This window comes from Myotis nattereri (genome assembly GCF_964212035.1).
Source record: "Myotis nattereri genome assembly, chromosome: 4".
Lineage (NCBI taxonomy): Eukaryota > Metazoa > Chordata > Mammalia > Chiroptera > Vespertilionidae > Myotis > Myotis nattereri.
In genome coordinates this window covers 5,336,665-5,356,321 of record NC_138079.1, presented here as the reverse complement: position 1 = coordinate 5,356,321, position 19,657 = coordinate 5,336,665, and the positions used below count along the sequence as shown (strand labels likewise).

At 46.2% G+C, this 19,657-nt stretch overlaps 1 protein-coding gene across 1 annotated transcript in view; it reads right to left on the bottom strand.

Annotated features, from left to right (window-relative positions):
- SPEF2 (sperm flagellar 2) overlaps positions 1-19,657 on the bottom strand; it is a 125,517-nt gene that overhangs the window by 2,195 nt on the left and 103,665 nt on the right. Inside the window, exons 31-36 of the mRNA XM_081089403.1 lie at positions 18,306-18,412; positions 17,244-17,426; positions 13,188-13,280; positions 9,252-9,431; positions 5,580-5,819; positions 5,323-5,445 (exon numbers count right to left, since the gene is read on the bottom strand). Of these exons, the coding sequence (XP_080945529.1) occupies positions 5,323-5,445; positions 5,580-5,819; positions 9,252-9,431; positions 13,188-13,280; positions 17,244-17,426; positions 18,306-18,412 (926 nt within the window). The remainder of the gene's footprint in view (positions 1-5,322; positions 5,446-5,579; positions 5,820-9,251; positions 9,432-13,187; positions 13,281-17,243; positions 17,427-18,305; positions 18,413-19,657) is intronic.

The following is a 19,657-nucleotide window of genomic DNA, read 5'->3' as shown; positions in this document are numbered from 1 at the left end:
TCACATTTCACCAAAGCATTTTCTTAATAATTTAGGAACCTTTCTTGAAGATAACCTTTTCGTAGCAGATTTATGAAAGTAGAAGTGAAATAAGTGACTCTACTTGAACAACTATAAAATCCAACATAAAAATATGGATTTTCCATGTAGATATTTTCCACAGGGTTGTTCCAGGGTTTGAACCTTTGTCTCCAGGGCCCTGCACCAGGGACCGCTTTCCTTCTTTCCAGAGCGGACACTGAATTCAAGAGGTGACATGTCAGCTTATTAGTCCTCCCACACATAGCGTTTACACAGCTCAGAAATATTTCCTGTGCAATTACCATCATACCCACTGATAATAATAGCTAGTGGCTAACATTTATTGAGCGATCTATAGCTGCCAACCACCTTTATATCTCTATATTAAGTAATTTAATCCATACAAGAACCCTGTGAGGTATGTGTGATAATTAACCCTGTTTTACAGATGGGAAACCAAGGCATCATGAGGTCACTTGCCCAAGATCACACATTTGTTGGTACGAACCCGACACATGGATTGGGTTCATCAGTGTGGTCCCGAGCGTGCTCTCCTAACCACAAAGCCAGGCCACCCCCAGCAGGAGCAAAATAAAACACACGAAAGTAATTATGCATCCTTGGTTTCTAAATATGCACTTTTAAACGCTGCTGCTCTCAAACACAAACCTTGTAAACGGAGTTGTTGCCCAACAGAGCTGTTAGGCAACAACCTTCGCTTCCCACTGTTGATAAGAGCAAACACTGTAAAAACCACACTCGAGCTTGTGCTCTATTATCTTGAGAGATCTTCACATAACACCACTGTGGGTAAAGTTCATGTTAAAATGCGATCTATTTACCTGCACATGGATATCTGGAGCAAAAATGATGGCAAGGCCTGTGCCTGCGTCTTCAGAGTCTTCTTTCTTTTCCTTTCTGTCTTCCTTTCCTCCCTCCCTCCCTCCTTTCTTCCTTTATTTCTCCCTCCCTCCTTTCTCTTTCTTCTTTTCTTTTCTCTTCCTTTCTTTCTTTCTTTCTTTCTTTCTTTCTTTCTTTCTTTCTTTCTTTCTTTCTTTCTTTTTCTTTCTTTCTCCCTTCCTTCCTCCCTCCCTCCCTTCCTTCTTTCCTTCCTTCCTTCCTTCCTCTCTTTCTCTCCCTCTCTCTTTCTTTCTTTTTCTTTCTTCTTTCTTTCTTTCTTTCTTTCTTTCTTTCTTTCTTTCTTTCTTTCTCTCTCTCTCTCTCTCTCTCTCTCTCTCTCTCTCTCTCTTTCTTTCTTTCTTTCTTTCCTTTTTCTCTTTTCTATTATTCTTCCCTTCTTCCTTCCCTCCCTCCTGTTTCTCTTTTCTTCCTTCCTCTCTCCCTTCCTCCCTCCCTCTCGCTGCCCCTCTCTCCTTCGTTCCCTCCCCTCCCTTCTTATTCTCTCTCTCTCTTTCTTTTTTTGCTTAGTGAAACTGAGAATAGAGCATGTTACTGGAAAGGAGACTTCTTTCATTTTAGAATAACAGAATTAAGCCTTTTCAGGTGGCAGGCTCAACTCCCCTTGATTCGCAGTCATGAGTGAGTCCTGATGGTGGTGGCCCACTGACTCTCCTTAGATGCCTCAGTGGCGTGACAGGGACGAGATGTGAAGGTCAAGGGGAGGAGAGGCGAGGAAGCTGACTCAGCAGAAGCACTCTGGCAGCGAGGGAATGAGACTGAACAGACTGACGACTGGCTGACAGACACACTCTCTTTCTGCTATTGGAGCGTCAGGCCATCCTGGTGCCAGAAGCCAAGTCACTGGGGTCAGACACCCTCAGCCAGGGAGACTGGGGAAGGTGCAGAGGTAGTTTGGGGGTCAATACATCGAGGTGCTCCTGGAATACAGTGGGTAAGGCCCCAACTGTTAGATTGCTGCCACACGGGAGACAGCCCTGCGCAAAGAGGAACCATGTCATCCAAGATGCCAGCAGGACTTCAGTGGAGGTGACTGCAAACTGATGAAACTCCCTCCAAATGAGGAAAAAACCGCCTTAAAAACAGCCTCCTGGCGGCCAGCTCCCAGGAGTGCGGGCACCGCCCAGCGGCTGGTTCTCCAAGGCAGCACTGCGCGGCCTTGTTCTTTCCTCTGCCAAGTGCCGACCAGCATCTTCAGCATCTTCTCTGCCAGTTACCCACCGCGGTGGCCAGTCATTCGGCGAGAGTAGGCGTGATTGCAAGTGGTCCTGACGTCGCGGGGAGTTTTCCTCCCATCCGGGACACCTGTGGTATCATTTTATGCTCCTACTTATTCTCGGCAATAGAAGATGAATGCTATTGTCCACAAGGCCAAGGCGTTTTGAAAAACCTTTTTGCTGGTTCAAAATAGGACTGCTCCCTGAAATGTGGACGGAACACGTGGGATGAAATGCAGTCTGAAGTCACGGGCTTCTGGAACCCACTGTACCCAGAAGGATGGCTAACAAGACGGAAAAAGGGGGACAGATCCCCACAGCTGATGACTCCCCACCCAGTGTGTGACACTCACTCACCTGTCTCTCACTGCTCCTTTATCTAGTCCTGGTGTGCTCCGTCCCCACTAATTCTAGGGGTGTCCTGACTTATGCCCTCCTAACCTGAAGTGGGGAAGAAAGCTGCCCTGTACTAACGAAGGAATAAAATAGAAGATGCTGAAAGGGACATGCGACATACTAGTTTCAGTGCAAACAGCAGATGCTTGTGGAATGTGTGAATAACTTGGAATAACGGCCAACTGTGTTTCCAAATATCTCAGACCTATTTACTAGTAAAGAAAGAGACACAAATAATTCTTAAAAGAGTCCTGTAAGATGTAGAGGCATAATGGCATGCTATGGTTAAGACAAAGAAACACGTAGGGACGAGAAATTAATACCCTTTCACATCCTGGCTCAGAAGCCTATATTCTCTCCCCATCGTGTTTCAAATCAAATCTGAACTTCTCCGGGTGACCTCTGGGGTCTTTGCTACCTGGCCCGATCTAACTGCTCTGATCTTACTGCTCCGATCTTACTGCTCCGAGGGCATCACTAAGCCCTTCACCAATGCCCGTCAGCCCGTCAGGCTGCTGTTCCTGCTCCTCCACACCGTTGCCCAGGCCTCGCCTCTCACCTGGGAGGCTGCCCCCGCTCCACCCCACAGCAAAAGCCAGGCGGACACCCGCTCCTCTCCCTCCACTTTCCCAAACCCTGGCCATCTTTGAGGACTCGCTGTCTAGCACACACATACAGAAAGCCCTATGTTTTGAATTCCTCTAATTGTGCGCTTGGGTGCTTCGCCTTACGTCATTCTCATGTGGTTCCTGCACGAAAAAGTTCCATGCAAACAGAAGTGTATTGCTCAGGAGCAGCAGCTGAGCTGGGTGCTCATGGTCCTTCTATGACAGGCGTCAGTGGTGAGTGCTGGGTGTTGACTAGTAATCACAACAGCCGTCATTTCTGTAGCGCTTGCCACGCGTCAGATACCATGGCAAGCGCTTCCGATGCATAATCTCATTGACTCCTCGCCACGACCCTTTAAACAGGAAGGGCTGCTATCCTCACTGAACAGACGAAACAGCCAGGACCAAGAGAGAGTTAAAGTCAGGTTCCAGGGAGTGGCAGACCCCAGACTCAGTCCCATGACTTTCTGATTCCAGAGCCTGTGTTCTTAAATGTTATAATCATGCTTTACTGCTAGCTCATTAGAGATCCACTTCAATTATTACAAATATAGGTAGTAACCTTTGTATGAGAAAGGACCACCAATTTAGATACAAAGATATTTAAGTTTGGATCGTCCCATTCCTGGGCGTAGGTAGTTATCACCGAGAAGTGAAGAGAAATGCATCTATATCACCTGTATTTTACCAAAGCTAAAGTGCTTGTATCTTAAGCTCAGCAAACGTGTTTTAGTCCAATAAACAACTAGCAGGAGCCAAATAGGAGAACTTCACGCATGTGAGAGGGTCGCAGCAACCTGCCACACCCTGGAAGGGGTCAGCCTCTGTCCTACCCTTGCTGCTGGCGAGCTGGGACTGGCCACGGTGGGGGTACATTCAGCATGTGGGTTGAAACTTGCTTGGTTACTGAGTGAGCTCTGAGGTGCAGCTCTTCCTTTCGTCCTTCCTTTCTTCTGCTGGTTTGGTCCAGTCTTTATGGGTTTCGTCCTCAGTTTCCCCATCCTGAATAATGTTTCCCGGATGGAACTGGCACCCGATCTGTCTCAGGCACTGTGACCATGTGTATTACATAGACAATGTGTACCATGGATATGTCAGCACTTGGCTGGGGATCGTGGTTTCACTTCTCTTCGGCAAGGGGGGATTTATTCTCCACACTTTACAATCACAGGCTCGGTCATTAGGTGGCGGGAATTATCCAGAACACAAATGCTGGCATCCATCTGGCTTTAACTATCATCTACCCCCAGCCTTCTGTTGTAGATCCAAGGTAATCCTGTGGTCCTGCTGAGGCAGATCCACAGCACCCTATTGTTTCTAGTTCCATCCATAGCATCGAGAGTACTATCCCTAGTATTTCTAGTATTATCTATAGTACTGAGAGCATTATCCCTTCTAGTTCTAGTACTATCTATAGTGTGAGAACACTATCCCTAATATTTTTAGTGTTAGACATAGTACTGAGAGTACTACCCCTAGTATCTCTAGTACTACCTGTAGTACTGAGAGTTCTATCCCTAGTATTTCTAGTACTATCTATAGCACCGAGAATATTATCTCTAGTATTTCTAGTACCATCCATTATACTGAGAGTACTACCCCTAGTATATCTAGTACTGTCCATAGCACTGAGTACTACCCCTAGTATTTCTAGTGCTATTCCTAGCATTTCCAGTACTATCCATAGCGCTGAGAGTACTAACTCTAGTATTTCTAGTACTACCCATAGCACTGAGAGTACTATCCCTGGTATCTCTAGTACTATTCATAACACTGAGAATACTACCCCTAGTGTTTCTAGTACAACCCATAGCACTGAGAGTACTACCCCTAGTGTTTCTAGTCTATCCATTACACTGAGAGTATTATCCCTAGCATTTCTATTATTTATAGCATTGAGAGTACTACCCCTAGTATCTCCAGTACTATCTATAGTATTAAGAGACCCCTAGTACAGATAGCTATCTGCACTGTGCCTGGCCTGCTGCCCTGGGGGATTGTAGGCTGGCTTATCTGGCCGGATGCCATTCCAAGCTCAGCTTCCCCAGACCCTGTCTGGCTGAGTCCAGCTTCTCCCCGCTTCCTGCTAGTCCACATCTGAATGCCCCACTACGCTCCAACCTGAGCTCAGCCGAATGAGGATGCCTTTGGGTGATACTCACAGGAATCCTATAGCCGGGATAACTGGAAATCAGGTCTTGAATAAAAGGATGCTTCAAAAGAACAGAGACTTCTATCGGCTCCAGATTCTTGGCACCCAGGTCCTCAAATACTTTTATGAAGTTCTTAAGAAAGATAAAATTAGTTAATCTTACAATTCTGCAAATGTTAAAAAGTATTTCTTACTTAATAAATTCCATAAAAATATGCTTCGACTTGGGGCCACTTTTCTTAGGCACAGGTTGCTTCCTTTACCAACCTCTAAGTAGGCGTTCTCGGCCCTCAGGTGGTGGGCAAATCTGTTGGCGTTCTGGGCTTTGTTTTGTGCTCGGAACACTTGGAGCAGTGTTTCCAGAGAAATCTTTTCCATGTTGATATTTTCAGGAATTTCTGGTTCCCTTCCCTCCCTTTCCTCTATGAATTTCCTGTACGCACTTAGGAAGGCCTCCTCTGGTTCAGAATAGTTCTGCAGTGGACTCTCGTCAGTAAAGAAGTAGGTCTGCACAAATAAATGAAGAGAACATGAAGTCAGACTGAATTCTTCCCAGGAACAGAGGCATTTAAAAAGCACCAACTCTGTCACCGATTTTTTACGCCATGGAATGATAGTGTCTACTACAAGCTAGCTCCACAAAGTCAAGAAGAGAATATGTTGGCCAAACTGAAAATCACGTCCAAATCCTAGCCCAATTCTGTTGGTAATTAAATCTAACTGGGGGGAGGGAGGGGGGCGAGAGAGAGAGAGAGAGAGAGGAAGAATTTTCTATCAGGTGAAGATTTTGGAATTAAGCACATCTATTCATCCGTCCATCCATCCATCCATCCTCTTCTCCATTTTGAACAGCTGAAGTGCTACATGGCATAACTGTGAAGCTGGCCTTGTCTCCACCTAGGAAGCCTGGGGATCATCACAGTGGCTGACCATCAACAGTTGCCCAGGGTAGTGAAATGCACGGAGAGGTGTGAAACCGCCTGCTGAGCGAGTGAAGAGTGAATGAATTCCTATTCAGATGCAGCAAAGGTGCTGGGTGGACACATAAAGACAGAGCCTGTGGGCGAGCCAGTGACTAGTCAGGTGAGAGCGGCGGGTGATACCAGAATTAAAGCGAGAAGGAACCTGGTCTCTCCGCACTATCTCCATGGAGAGGAACCAGCCTTTCCAAGGCCTGGCACGAACAGCATGGATAAATGATTTTTCAATTTTAGCTAAAGGGTAACAGTTGAATCCTTAACTGATTAGAGTCAGAGGATGCTCTTAAAATTTTTGTGGTTTTTGCTCTCTAGGGTGTTGGGACAGAATGGAACCAGTGGTTCAGAGGGAGGGGAGAGGGGAGCGAGGCTGAGATTGGGACCAGAGCGACTAGCTTGGCCTCCCGGCAGGACTGCAGGGTGTGTAGAGGGGACCTTCTCCAACACACATCTTGGAAAGACCACGGGTTTTAATGGAGGTGCGTGACCAAAGCCAGGAGGCGGGAGAGGAGAAGAGCCAGTGTGTCTGAATGAGCAATTATTAGAGGCATCAAAATTCTGTGTGCGTCACTTTGTCATCGTATTGTGGCCCTGGCAAATGCTATGTCACACTCCGAACGCTCAGAGGCAGCCCTGGAGGCCTCCCAGCAGATGCGTCTCCGGAATGGTGCCAGACCACGCGTTCCTATATCCAATCAGTTCATTCCCGCATCTCAGGGCGGAGCAGGTCACTAACAGGACCAATGTGGGCAAAGCATCAAAGAGCCAAATGGAATAAAAATGTGTGTATTCCCAACCCCAGGGCCTCCAAGGCTCTGCCAAGATGCTTTAACACGACTTGCAAACTCTGGGAGATTCAAGCGCATCGGTTACTCATTTCCAACATCAAAACCCCACACCGCATGGGTCAGAATGAACCATTTTCCAACGTGTCAACTTCCTTCAGGTTTCACTGGGATGAGGGCGTACTCATTCGTGCTCTGCTCTTGAACGTCTTTTAAATTACCCAAGAGGAAGGGGGGTCTCATTGGTAGGACTGTGCCACACCAACCGGAACAGCCTGCGTCTCAGAAGCAGAGTCAGAAAAGCTGAAACATCCGGGAGGTTTCTAGTTGTTTATGGGGAAAGCAAAAGCAGCTCTGATTCAGTGCCTTGGGAGTGGCTGTGAGTCTGCTGGAGGTGTGATTTCTGAGTAGGCTCATTTTGGCTTCCTGAGATGAGGTTGCCCAGGAAACTAAGAACACAGTTGGAAAGGGCAAAGGAACAGAGCCGCATCATCGGATGCAGGATGGCAGGACAGGGGTGAGCAAGAATGAGGGAGGTGGGTGGATCCTGTATGTCAAACCTCCTAGGGTTTACTCCAGCCAGGAACAGGCTGGTCCGTGTGGTGTGGGACACGTGCATTCCATGCCTGGCTCGTCTCCGGGTCGCTCTGCTGTTCCCTGGTTGTGGGTCAGTTCAGGTGCAGCGTCCTTGGGTTTTCAAAGAGCTCTTGAGAGAAGCCCTCCAGGGGAGAGCTGCTTCCTGGGTGGGGCAGTAGCTGACTCTGAATGGGTGATTCAGGGGTAGAGGGGATTCCACCCTGATAGCTGGCTTGGCTGCTACCCACCACGGCAGCTGTCTGTTGCTGTAGCAATAGCTCTAGCAAGGGCATCCTTTTTCCTGGTCTCTGGTTCCTTGTAGCCTCATGGCTCCTGTTTTTACCTCTGCCTGAAATAGCTGCTGTCTTCTGCTTTACCTTGGAGACTGGGGTCTATTCTTTCCCCTCTCTCTCCCTCCCTTCTTTCCTGCCATGTCTACAAACAGTTGAACACTTGCGATGTGGCAGCTACTTTGGGGTAACATGTTGTCCCCAAATCAAAGTAGAAATAACTTAGCAAAAGGGTTCCATGGATAAGCAACTGCCTTCCTGAATAACGAGCTCTCCTTCTTGCCTCTTTTGCGCCCCCTGCAGTCTGACCTCAACACCGCAGCCTGGGAGGGCCACACATTGTCCGTCAGACGGCCACACTCCAATGACTTCTGGTACCATCTCTTGGTGGGGCCTGCCAAGCCCTCTGAGCTCTCCCCCCACTTTCCTTTCCAACCACTCCTCCAGCTCACTGCTCTCCACTACAATGGTTGACTCTCTGTTGCTGGGCATACACTAGGCGTGACCCACTTTAGCTGCTTTCGCATTTACAGCTGTCTTCACTTGAAATGCTCTTCTCTCAGAGATCAGCCAGGCTCCCCACCTTCTCTGGGCCTCTGTTTATATTCTCTCCACAGAGAGACCACCGAGGAAGAACAGAAAGACAACAACATTCCGTCATGAGATTCACAGATCTATCCTCCAAAGATCAGGGCAAGCCTAAAAAGTCATGTCAATGGATACCTAATAAGGACATTAATTAGTACCCTGGCCTGGGGCTTTTTCACCGGAAAAAGCCCAGCAATGCCAATGCCTTAGAAATCTAAGGGGAACGTGGGGTCTTGTTAGATATTAAGCTTCTCTGTCCCAGGATGCAGGAGACACAAAGCACCTGGGTTTTCAGGTGGCTGGGCTTCGGCCTGAAACACTACCAGCGTCACAGACACGTGGGGTGTGTCTAAAGTCTGGGTGGGTGTTACATAGGGTTTCCATAAAGCCTTCAAATAGATTGGGCTGGCCCCAGCTCTTTCTCATTTATCAGGATAAGCACCTCATGCAAAAGAAAGGCTGTCCTTTACGGAGAAAACTTGGATTCTGCCAAGAAACTTTGAGCGATTTTTGACAACTACAAAAGCATTTTTTTTTGGGGGGGGGGGACACAGTGGAGTCCGATTGAATAAGGCTGATTGAAGACCTAGTACGTGCAACTTGGTTGTGTTAGTTACCCAGGAAAATACGGAAAGGCAAAGAACACAGTCCTCGTTAGAAGCGTAGGACTTGCTGGCATCCCCCTCCAGACCCCAGGGCTGCCCCATTTCTGAACTCAATTACCTTTTCTGCGGTAAGCGAAACCAATTCGATTGGCTGGAAGATGTGCGTCCCAACGGCCACGCTGAGGGCCCTGTAGACCCCTTCTTCAGCGTTTGAGTGGCAAGCAAAGTAAAGCAGCATCTGTGTGTAGTCAAGCAAGGGTGGCTCCTTCTCAGGGTCGGCGAAGAGCCTAAAGAAAAACTGCCACACAAAGGATTTCAGCCAAACGTAAGATGCACGCACTCCGGTTGTCCATGCACTCTGTGGACAGGCCACGCGGACGCCCTTGCCCAGCAGCCGTGGAAAACGGTCACTTTCTGGGGACAGAATCAGTAAAACTAACCTATAGTGCAGTGATGGCGAACCTTCTGAGCTCAGCGAGCCAGCATTTTGAAAAACCCTAACTTAACTCTGGTGCCGTGTCACATATAGAAATTTTTTCATCTTTGCAACCATAGTAAAACAAAGACTTATATTTTTGATATTTATTTTATATATTTAAATGCCATTTCACAAAGAAAAATCAACCAAAAAAATGAGTTTGCGTGTCACCTCTGACACGCGTGTCATAGGTTCGCCATCACTTAATAGTGAATGGTATTAAATGAAGAATATGCTAAATAAAATTTACAAACCCCATAAAAAGTAGGGCTTGGAATTCTAATGGCAAAGAAAACTGTATGCTAATCAATGGTATGAACATATTTAGGGAAAAAATGTGCTAATCAAATGGGGGGACCACATGTTAAGCAGGAAAAGGGAACCCAAGAGCAAGGACCCTCAGTCTGGGCTCAGCACCACCATGAGTCCTGACCATAAAGCTTCCGGTACACCCCTCCCTGTGTGGAGTGGGGAGAGGAGGAACGAACAATGCCCAAAGCCACTGGGACTCTCGCCATTAAAATCTTGAAACGGGCCCACCTTGCTCTGGACTTCGTACTGAATCTGCTGACAGTGACGTGACTTCTCCCCACAGGGGCTCACCTCCAGGGAGAGAGTGCGCTACCCACTGAGCATCCGTTGTTTGCTAAGCCTCCCTCTCATGCTGCGGACCAAGGGGGCAGCTGGCTCTATGCACAGTGTCTCGTGCATTTGGCAGCACGAGGAGCTGGTACGTGGGAACCTAACATCCTCTGGGGCCCTGCAAAGCTGAGGCCATGCCTGAGACCCACAGGCCACACCTAAGACCTATTGGACCTGTCTGGGGAGGTGACTGGCTCTTCTCAAACACGTGCATATGGTGACCTGGAGAATCTGTTCGAAGTACAGACTCTAATGGAGCCGATGGTTTGGAGCAGCCTGAGGTCCCGCCCGGGTAGCAAGCTCCCAGGGGGCTCCAGTGCTGGGGCCTGGCCTGCGCTGTGCAGAGCGAGGGCCTCGATCCGAGATACCATGCTGTTCTCTATCACCAACAATCCCTACAACTGTGGGCACATCTCCTGAGACATATTAGTACATGAAGACGGAAAAGGAAATTTCTGATATTTGGCAAATCTAATAAACATGTAAATAAAAATAATGTTTATAGGAAAATGCATAAAATTGGTTACTCTAACAAAGCAGAGAAGAAGCAGAGTTTGATGGGATCTGTAAGTTCATTCATTCAGCCACCCTTTCTCAACCGTTTGCTGAGTGTCGCTGTCAGCCAGGCCTGAAGCCAGGCTGAGACGCTGAGAAACGCCCTCTGATGCTGAGGCACCTTCGGTTTCTCAGGGGTCATGATCCCGCTCGTGGGTTCATCCAGGATCACGCATGTCCCTCTCCTCATCCCTTGCCTTTGAGCTACTTCAGGGGTTCCCAGAAGGACGAGGAGTGCAGGGGGCTGACCATTTCCTGCTTTGCTGCTACTCGGCCCCGGGGGCGACCCACACCCTTTGCCTTCTGGCTCTAGCGGCTGGGTGAGCAACTAAAAGGCTCTGCCCTCGACTGATATTTCTTTTTCTTTTTAAAAATTCAATTTTTAAAATTGAATTTATTGGGGTGACATTGGTTCACAAAACCATACAGGTTTCAAGTATACAACTCAACAACGCAGCATCTGCACATGCATCGCGCGCCCTTCGCTCCCAGCAGGGTCTCTTTCTGCCCCACACATCCTCCCCTCCCCCTGCCCCCACCCCCACCCCCTTTCCCTCTGGCCATGACCACACTGTTGTCTGTGTCTGTATGGGTTATGCATATGTGTTTTTTTGTATGTGTGTTTTTTCTTTTTTTTTTGCTTAATTCCTTCACCTTCTTTCATCCAGTCCCCTAACCACCCTCTCTTCTGACAGCTGTCCGTCTGCTGCATACAGCCAGGTCTCTGGATCTATTTTGCTCAACCGTTTATTTTGTTCATTAGATTCCACATATGAGTGAGATCATGTGGTGTTTGTCTGACATTTCTAAAAACTTCTGTCTGGAAAGGAAGGTGCTATCCAGTCTGCTGGTTTCTTGACAAGTAATGAAGGACCTGTTCATGTCTCTGCAGATTTGTTCACAAAATCGTTCAGAGACGGCCTCGCGAAGCTTTACAGAACTGATCTCAGTCCCCCAGGGCCCTGTTGTAAAAAACACCAACAACCCAAACAAAAAGCTGCCCCTGAAACTGCCACCTGTCTCGGGCTCCTGGTAATTCCGGGGTGTCTCTCCTCCCTGCTCTCCTGCTCGCATTTAGCAGACATGCTCATAATATGTCATTCAATGGAAGGAAATCGCTCCCTTTGAGGTTATAACTGGAGTCATGTTCAATTTTGCTTGGCAATTCTGGACTCGTGGTCGGCTGGAAATGGAATAATCGAGCTACACAGCTTGCTGTGGTGTCTAAATCTACCCTCCAGCCCTTCTCCTAGCTTATTGAGTTTGGCATATTTCCATATTTTCAACATTTACACTGAAGTCAGAGTCATTTTTAGATTTTAAGGTATTGCTTTCTATTGTGGCCTCAGGAATAGAAGGTAATAGCATGACTCTATTATTATCATCAGTGTTACCACTATCATTATAGTACTATTATGAATAGTTACTCTTGATATTTTAGATAATAATGAAAATCCAATGGGCCATGGCCAATGCCATATATGCAAACTGTCGGTATGTTATGCCATGTTAGTCAAAATCAGAAATGAACAAAAACATATACAGGTAAAATGACCGTTTTCATCCTAAGCTTTTTGAATTGCAAGGGCACTTAGAGACGGATGTGGTGAGTAACTCACTAGCTTGTTTGACAGATGAGAGGGAAGCCAGCGAGGTGGTGGAACTTGTCCAAGGTCCCCTAGACCAGTGGTTCTCAACCTTCCTAATGCTGCCACCCTTTAATACAGCTCCTCATGTTGTGGCGACGCCCAATTTCATTGTTACAAATTGAACATAACTAAAACATAATGATTAATCACAAAAACAATATGTAATTATATATGTGTTTTCTGATGGTCTTAGGCGACCCCTGTGAAAGGGTCGTTCGACCCCCAAAGGGGTCGCGACCCACAGGTTGAGAACCGCTGACCTAGAGGGTCAACAGTGAAATTCTACCTAAGAGTGGGCCTGTCTCCTCCCCAGGGCTCCTCTGTGCTGCCACTTAGAGAGTGTTCATCTTCCCCTGGGGGTGGAGCAGAGGAACTGGAGGGTGGCAGTGGTGTCTAAAACAAATTACACAAGTGGAACAAAAGACAAAGGAATTGATCAGTGTCAAAATACTCAATTTTAAAAAAATTCTCACTCAAGGATATGTTTTTATTGGAGAGAGAGAGAGAGCGAGAGGAGAGAGAGAGAGAGAAATATTGATGTCAGAGAGAAATATAGATCAGTTGCCTCCCTTACACACCTCTTCTGGGGATCAAACCCACAGCCTAGGTATATGCCCTGATAGGAAATCAAACCTGCAACATTTCGGTTATGAGATGACGCTCCAACCAACTGAGCCACTCAGCCAGGGCAAAGTGTTAGTTTTTTTTTTTTTAAGATCTTAGTAATTACCTGTATGAGATGCTCCAGCCTATGGAATGGCAGCGGTTCAAGAGGATTTTCTGGAATTTTTAGTTCTTCATCCTCTGTAAACCACAGACCAGCCTATACAGAAAATAAAAATTATTAATGTAGCATGCTGAGATACAATTATTCCGCTCAAAGCCACAGAGACTGCACCCACCTTGTGCAGGTGCCTGAAGTGGGCTGGAGAAACCTTGGAGATGCAGAAGCAAATACTAGAACTAACATTTGCATATATTTTGATCATTTGTAATTTTTATTTTTAAAAATGTAATCCTGTATAATAAAAGCCTAATATGCAATGTGTCCCCTTGACCAGGAATTCAACCAGGAGTTTGACTGGGGGTGGGGCCAGCGGCAGCATTGGTAAGTGGCCAGGGGAAGGGACCTCCCGTCCCCGAGGCCGGCAGCGGCAGTGGTGACAGGCGGTCTCTAGGGACCCTACTTGTGCACAAATTTTGTGCACTGGGCCTCTAGTAATGTCTATAATACATCAGTTGCAGTAGTACACATGTATAATTTACAAATGAAAATCCACAAATTAGGGATGCTAGCTGTGTCTGAACTTGGAATATGCGATGAGGCTTGAAGGTTACTGCCTAGATTTTGCTCACACAGCAATATTCTGGAGGGGACTGCTGCACCAGTGACAGTAGCTCGCATTCCACTCGCCCTGTCTGAGTTGCTGTCTGTTCTCAGAGCCCATTGTTGGTTCTGGAAAGTCTTTGTTGAGTAACTGACTGACTGACTGACTCAAGAGCTCAAAGGTCTACTTTTTACTGACCTTGCTGTTTCTCAGCCCGTATCTAACACCTATTATGAAATCCCTGGATTCCCATTTGGCGATGCCTTGCTCATCCCTCCCTTCCCACGGTTGCCATACTGGTGTAGAACCTCATTACTCCATCACATACTCCCCCCCTGCCCCCCGTCACCTCGGAGCTGGTTATGTGTCCAGTCTCCCTCTGATTTGTTTCAGCTTGTACCTTGCAACCATATCAACCCTCTCACAACTTTAATCTTGTCAAATCAGTTTCTGCTCAGACCGCTTTCTACTTTCTTTTTGACACATCTTCACAAATCTTAATGTAACCTTGAAATGATAAAACTGATTCAAGTAACCTCTCTGCATGTCTGACAATATGTAAAGTATATAAAACTGGGCACCCAACAATATAAACTTCACTCTACCTGGCATCCAATAGACAGTCACTAGGCATGCAAGAGAAGCTAGGAAACATGACCTGCAGCCAGGAGAAACATCAACCAATAGGAAGGAACACAGAAATGACACAGATGATAGAATGAACAGACAAGGTTATATTCACTTAGCGATTCTAAACATATTTCATTTGTTCAAGGATGTGGAGGAAAACATGCATATAATGAAGCAAGAAATGAAAGAAATTAATAGACCAAACATGAGCTTCTAGGGATAAAAAGTACAATACCTGAAAGGAAACATCCACGGGATGGTGTTAACAGTAGAGTCAACGTGGCAGAGGAAAGGTCAGTGAACTTGAAGACACAGAAATAGAAATGAAGATGAAATAAAGAACAGAGAAAGAAGACTGGAAAAAATGAGCCAAGCATCAGTACCTGTGGGACAATAAACATATGACTGGATTTTGAGAAAGCAGAGGGTGCAGAAAATAATATTTGGGAAAATATCCTGAAATTTCTCCAAATTAAACAAAAAACTGAAAAACCCATAGATTCAAGAAGTTCAATGAACCCCAAGCAGAAAAATCACTACATGGAGGAACATAACAATCAAATTGCTGAATACATGTAACAAAGAGGAAATAGTAAAAGAAGCCAGCGGGGGAATGAGGAAACAGGGCTAGGATCCCTCCACTTTCCTCCCTCACTCAACCAACTCTCAACTCCATATCCGATGGTTTCAGTGCACAGGAATCTTCCTTGATTTTTAAAACCAATGGTTCATTTAGATTAGTTTTCCAAACGTTTATAGCATTTCAGAAACTACAAAACTGTTTCAAATGTTCCACACTTGCCCTGGCCAGTGTGGCTCAGCTGGTGGGAGCATTGTCCCTTGCACCAAAAGGTCGCCGATTCGATCCCCAGTCAGAGCACACGCCTAGGTTGCAGGCTGGGTCTCAGGTCGGGACACATGTGGGAGGCCACTGATCGGTGGTCTCTCTCTCGTGTTTCTCTCCCTTCCTCTCTCCAAAACAATAATATAAAAACAACACCATATCCTTGGGTGAGGATTAAAAAAAAGTTTCACACACAAGAGGGCCACATTAGAAAGAACAAAAATAACCTAAATGGAAAACAACTGATGGTGTTAAAATAGTCGGTCATCCGTGAAAACTTTCACACTATGAAATGCTGACCTGAACCTGCATAGCAAGCAGGGCTGAAATGGATAAATCGAGGTTCAGGCCGCCACCCCCTGCCGCCCTGGCGAGTGAGGTGATTTCTCCTTGAAACATGGAAATGCCCTTGGAACTCTCTTGCTAGCTAGAATATGGCCAAAGGATTTTTTTCTTTCAGTGCTTTTCCTTAGAAAATAAATAATTATTGCACCACTGGGATCCTGGGACGCCTGACTCAAGAAGCCTGCAATACCACCACGCTCCCCGAGAGCAGGGGTGAGAGCTGAACACCAGAGAACTGCACACGAGAGTGGCCACACATGCACGCGAGACAGAGGCAAGCGTGTGACGGCGGCTGCAGGGCTGCGGGGAGCACAGGGGAACGGGCTTTCATGCTCGCATGCAAGGCTGAGCAAGGCGCGGGCCCTGACCTCACACGCCTCGCGCCTCCTCCATCGTGAGAGCCGGGAAATCAGCACACTCTCTCATGTGGCTGCTGTGGTGAACTCACAATTAGTCAGAAGAAAAGAAAACGACAGACAAAATAAACAGCGGAGGAGAGAGCCTTCCTCGCCCCGAAAACTTCACCTCAGCAGTGGGCTTAGAGTCTTAGACTATTGCCCCGTTGACATGACAACATGGCATTGCCATAAACCTTACAAAGTTTTGCCCTAGAAGCTGTTTAGACTTTTCCTATAGAAGAACTGTTTTTGCTGAGCTGGGGAGGCTGGAAACCTGTAAAAGTCATGACGGGGGATGGTCCAGGGCCTGTCCAGGGGGCCTGGCTGTTCCGGGGCCCCCGAGGAGTGGGAACTGTGGGGGCAAGAGGAGAGGGCAGAGCAGAAATCAGCTGCTCCCGGAACACGGGCGGGGTCCCAGCAAGTATTTCCGAGTCTCTCTCAGGCAGCAGCCAGCTCTCTCTAAGAAGCTCGCGCCTTTGGTAAAGCAGCTTGCTGGGTTTGGCTCAGGACTTCGGTAAAAGTCGCTAACACCCTTCGCTGGTCTCACGTTTGCGAAAAAGGATGTTTAAATTGATATCCTGTGTTAATGGGCGCGCACTGTAACCAGTGAAGGCGGGTGATTGCACCGTGCCCGCTTTTAAAGGTCTTGAGCCAAAGAGAAAAATCACCTTCACAAGTTGTAAGCCCGGGCCAGCTTGTTCAGAATTCATAAATGGCTCTACTTGGGACGTAAGCCAGCGCCTGGCCACCCGAGTGCTGAGCGCTGGTTTGATCAGCCCTGGGGGACTCTTCTTACCATGTAAGGGCTGTTACCTCCGGCTCAGTTGGGAGGCGTGAGGAAAGAAAGCGGGAGGGGTGACCTTTCAGGGGTGGCCTGCACTTGAGAGACAGGCCTCTAGGGGGTATCACCCACTTTCAAAATGAGCACCTTCCCAGCATGAACCTCTTTTGTGTCTGCCAGCAGCGTGACTGGTCAGCAACAGGGGGATTCAGTGAGGGGGCAGGCAATGAGCAGCGCAGGCCCTTCTCGGTTATGGGGTTTCCCTCCTTCCCTCACTCACACTTCTCAAAAATGAGTTGTTTTTTCTTATGTTCACTTTCGGAAGGCCTCACCATTCCCTCACTCTCTGCGATCCAGATTCTGCCTCTGCCAGAATTGCTCTGGTAAAGGTCCCCAGTCACATCGGACTTCTTAGGTGGAAAGTGGGCTGGGCTTAGTGCCCCTGGGCGTCGATAGCCACCTGCATATACTGCTCGTAAGTGACGGTGCCGGACTGCTCCTCGTCCACGGCCTTGAACCTCCGCAGGGTCTCCAGCAGCTGCTCCTCCAGAGGGATGGGCCATGGCAGCGAGGTCGCCAACAGGAATTTCCGCCAGTCCACCATCTCCGAGTCGACTGTTAATATAGATGTTAACTCCTGAAACTAGAAGAAAACAGGAGATGCCGTTGGAATGTTTGTGTGATTCTAGAGCAGGGGTCCTCAAACTTTTTAAACAGGGGGCCAGTTCACTGTCCCTCCGACCGTTGGAGGGCCGGACTATAGTTTAAAAAAAAACTATGAACAAATTCCTATGCACACTGCACATATCTTCTTTTGAAGTAAAAAAACAAAACGGGAACAAATACAATATTTGTATTTGCATGTGGCCCTTGGGCCGTAGTTTGAGGATCCCTGTTCTAGGGTGATGCTCTATCTGCGCATGTGTCTTGATAAGAGATTCGGGTAAAGGAAGTAGGATTTCAGCCCCTCTGCACCAGGCAGTCAGTACCTAGAGAGCGTTTCATCTTTCGCTTCTTTGACATTTGGGTTTCTGCCTACTGTTACGTGATAAATTTATACACGTGTCCCCAGTTGATTTCGCACATTTTCAATAGAGGCGGGAGAAAAGTGAGATAGGGGCTGTGCAAGGCATACAGCCTGTAGGGAAATACTCCTTAACCGCTATGTCTTCTGATACATTCTTGAGAAACAGAGGAAGATGAAAAGCAGGAACTGCCAGAATCATCTGCTTTGACTAGTCAGGACCGTCCCATCAGGTAGCAATGGACACAAGCTTAGGGGCTGAGCCTCATGGGCTCAATCATTAACCCTCATGGGCTAATCTACTGACTGTGAGCACCCCTATTCCTTCTCCAATACCGAGCATGTGTCTTACATTCATCCATGCCATCATTCGATTGTTATTGGTTGCCTACTAAATGTCAGATACGGTGTGAGTAACTGGTTATTCTTGAAATGATTGATTTATTGATCAAATAAAATTTCTCAGAGCTTTGAAACCCAAACAAAACAGATGCTTACTTCAGGTTGAGTGAGGTGCATCCAGCTGCTGGGAAGGCTGTTGGTTCCGAGGTTCAGCGTCACCAAGTCAAGAAGAATGTCAGTAAATGGTTTCGTTCCTATGATGCCTATAACACAATGAAAAATATTTTTTTCAGTTATGTGACGGGGAATCACTTTACTATTATGATGTAAAACAATAACCTTTAGAAAAACAGAAGACATTTTGAAAGCATAAACATAACGATCACTTTCTTGATGCTCTCCCATTATTTCTTTCCTGGGACTTCATATTTTAGTTGGGAGGGTTGTTTGTTTTTTTTAAACCTTTTACTCAGAATCGGTTGAATTTTTAAGAATACTTAAACTTTCCTATTATACAGTAGGATGCAAGAGTAAAATATTGCAGAAAATATGGGACAAAGGTGTTTCAAAGGCATGCAGATAAATCACCACAATGATCAAGGTAACACATTTATCCTCACTTCACTCTTTAGATCAGAATATATTTGTTTTATAAATGTAGGGATATTTGAATTATTAAATGATTAGATTGAAATTATTAACTCAATCATAAAATTGGCTCACTATTTCAAAATAGAATTTTTAAAAGATCACTACTAACTTTTTAAATGCTTTGCTCTTATATACTAATCTACTTTACCCTGTCCAGCAAAGATATTTGCTTAGTCAGTTTCTCATTTCAAATTGTACGTACATGCATTTAAAAGAAATAGGAAAGCAAAATAAGTGAATCTGCTTCAAGAATGTCTAACTCCCATAGCAGAGGTTCCTGCTAGAGCTGAAGAGACTCCTACACGTATTGGGTATCTTTCAGGTCCAGAATGTATGGCTAGTCTTTTTTAGAAATAGAAAGAATGAAAACTGTGGACATAGCATTTCAAATTTTTTGCTTTACTACTAAGTTTTTAGCATTTATAAAAGTCTAAACTAAACTTTATCATCTCCTTTAACCTTTAGGAGCATGCAGTAACTCATGCAAAATTTCAGTGGTTCAAACCAAATCGACAATTTTGAGATTTAGATGGTAACTTTCTGGGGAGCAAGAGCAGAATGTGTTTTTCTTTGATATGACTGGCCATCCAGCGGGTTGTTCAGAAATAAATTCTTTATCTTTTTTTAATCAAATCTGAATACTCAATTTTATAGAGATGAGAATACTTTTCAAGGTAGTAGAATTTTCAGTAAAACTATCTTTACATGGGGTCACATTGGTTTTCAGGTAAGTTAGAATAAATCATTCATGTTCCTCACTATAAAACCATAATAAAACCTCTTTTGAAACCATGAAGAGGCTTGAAATACTTACAAATTCTGGTAGATGTAGAAAATATTTCCACTGTCTCTAATAG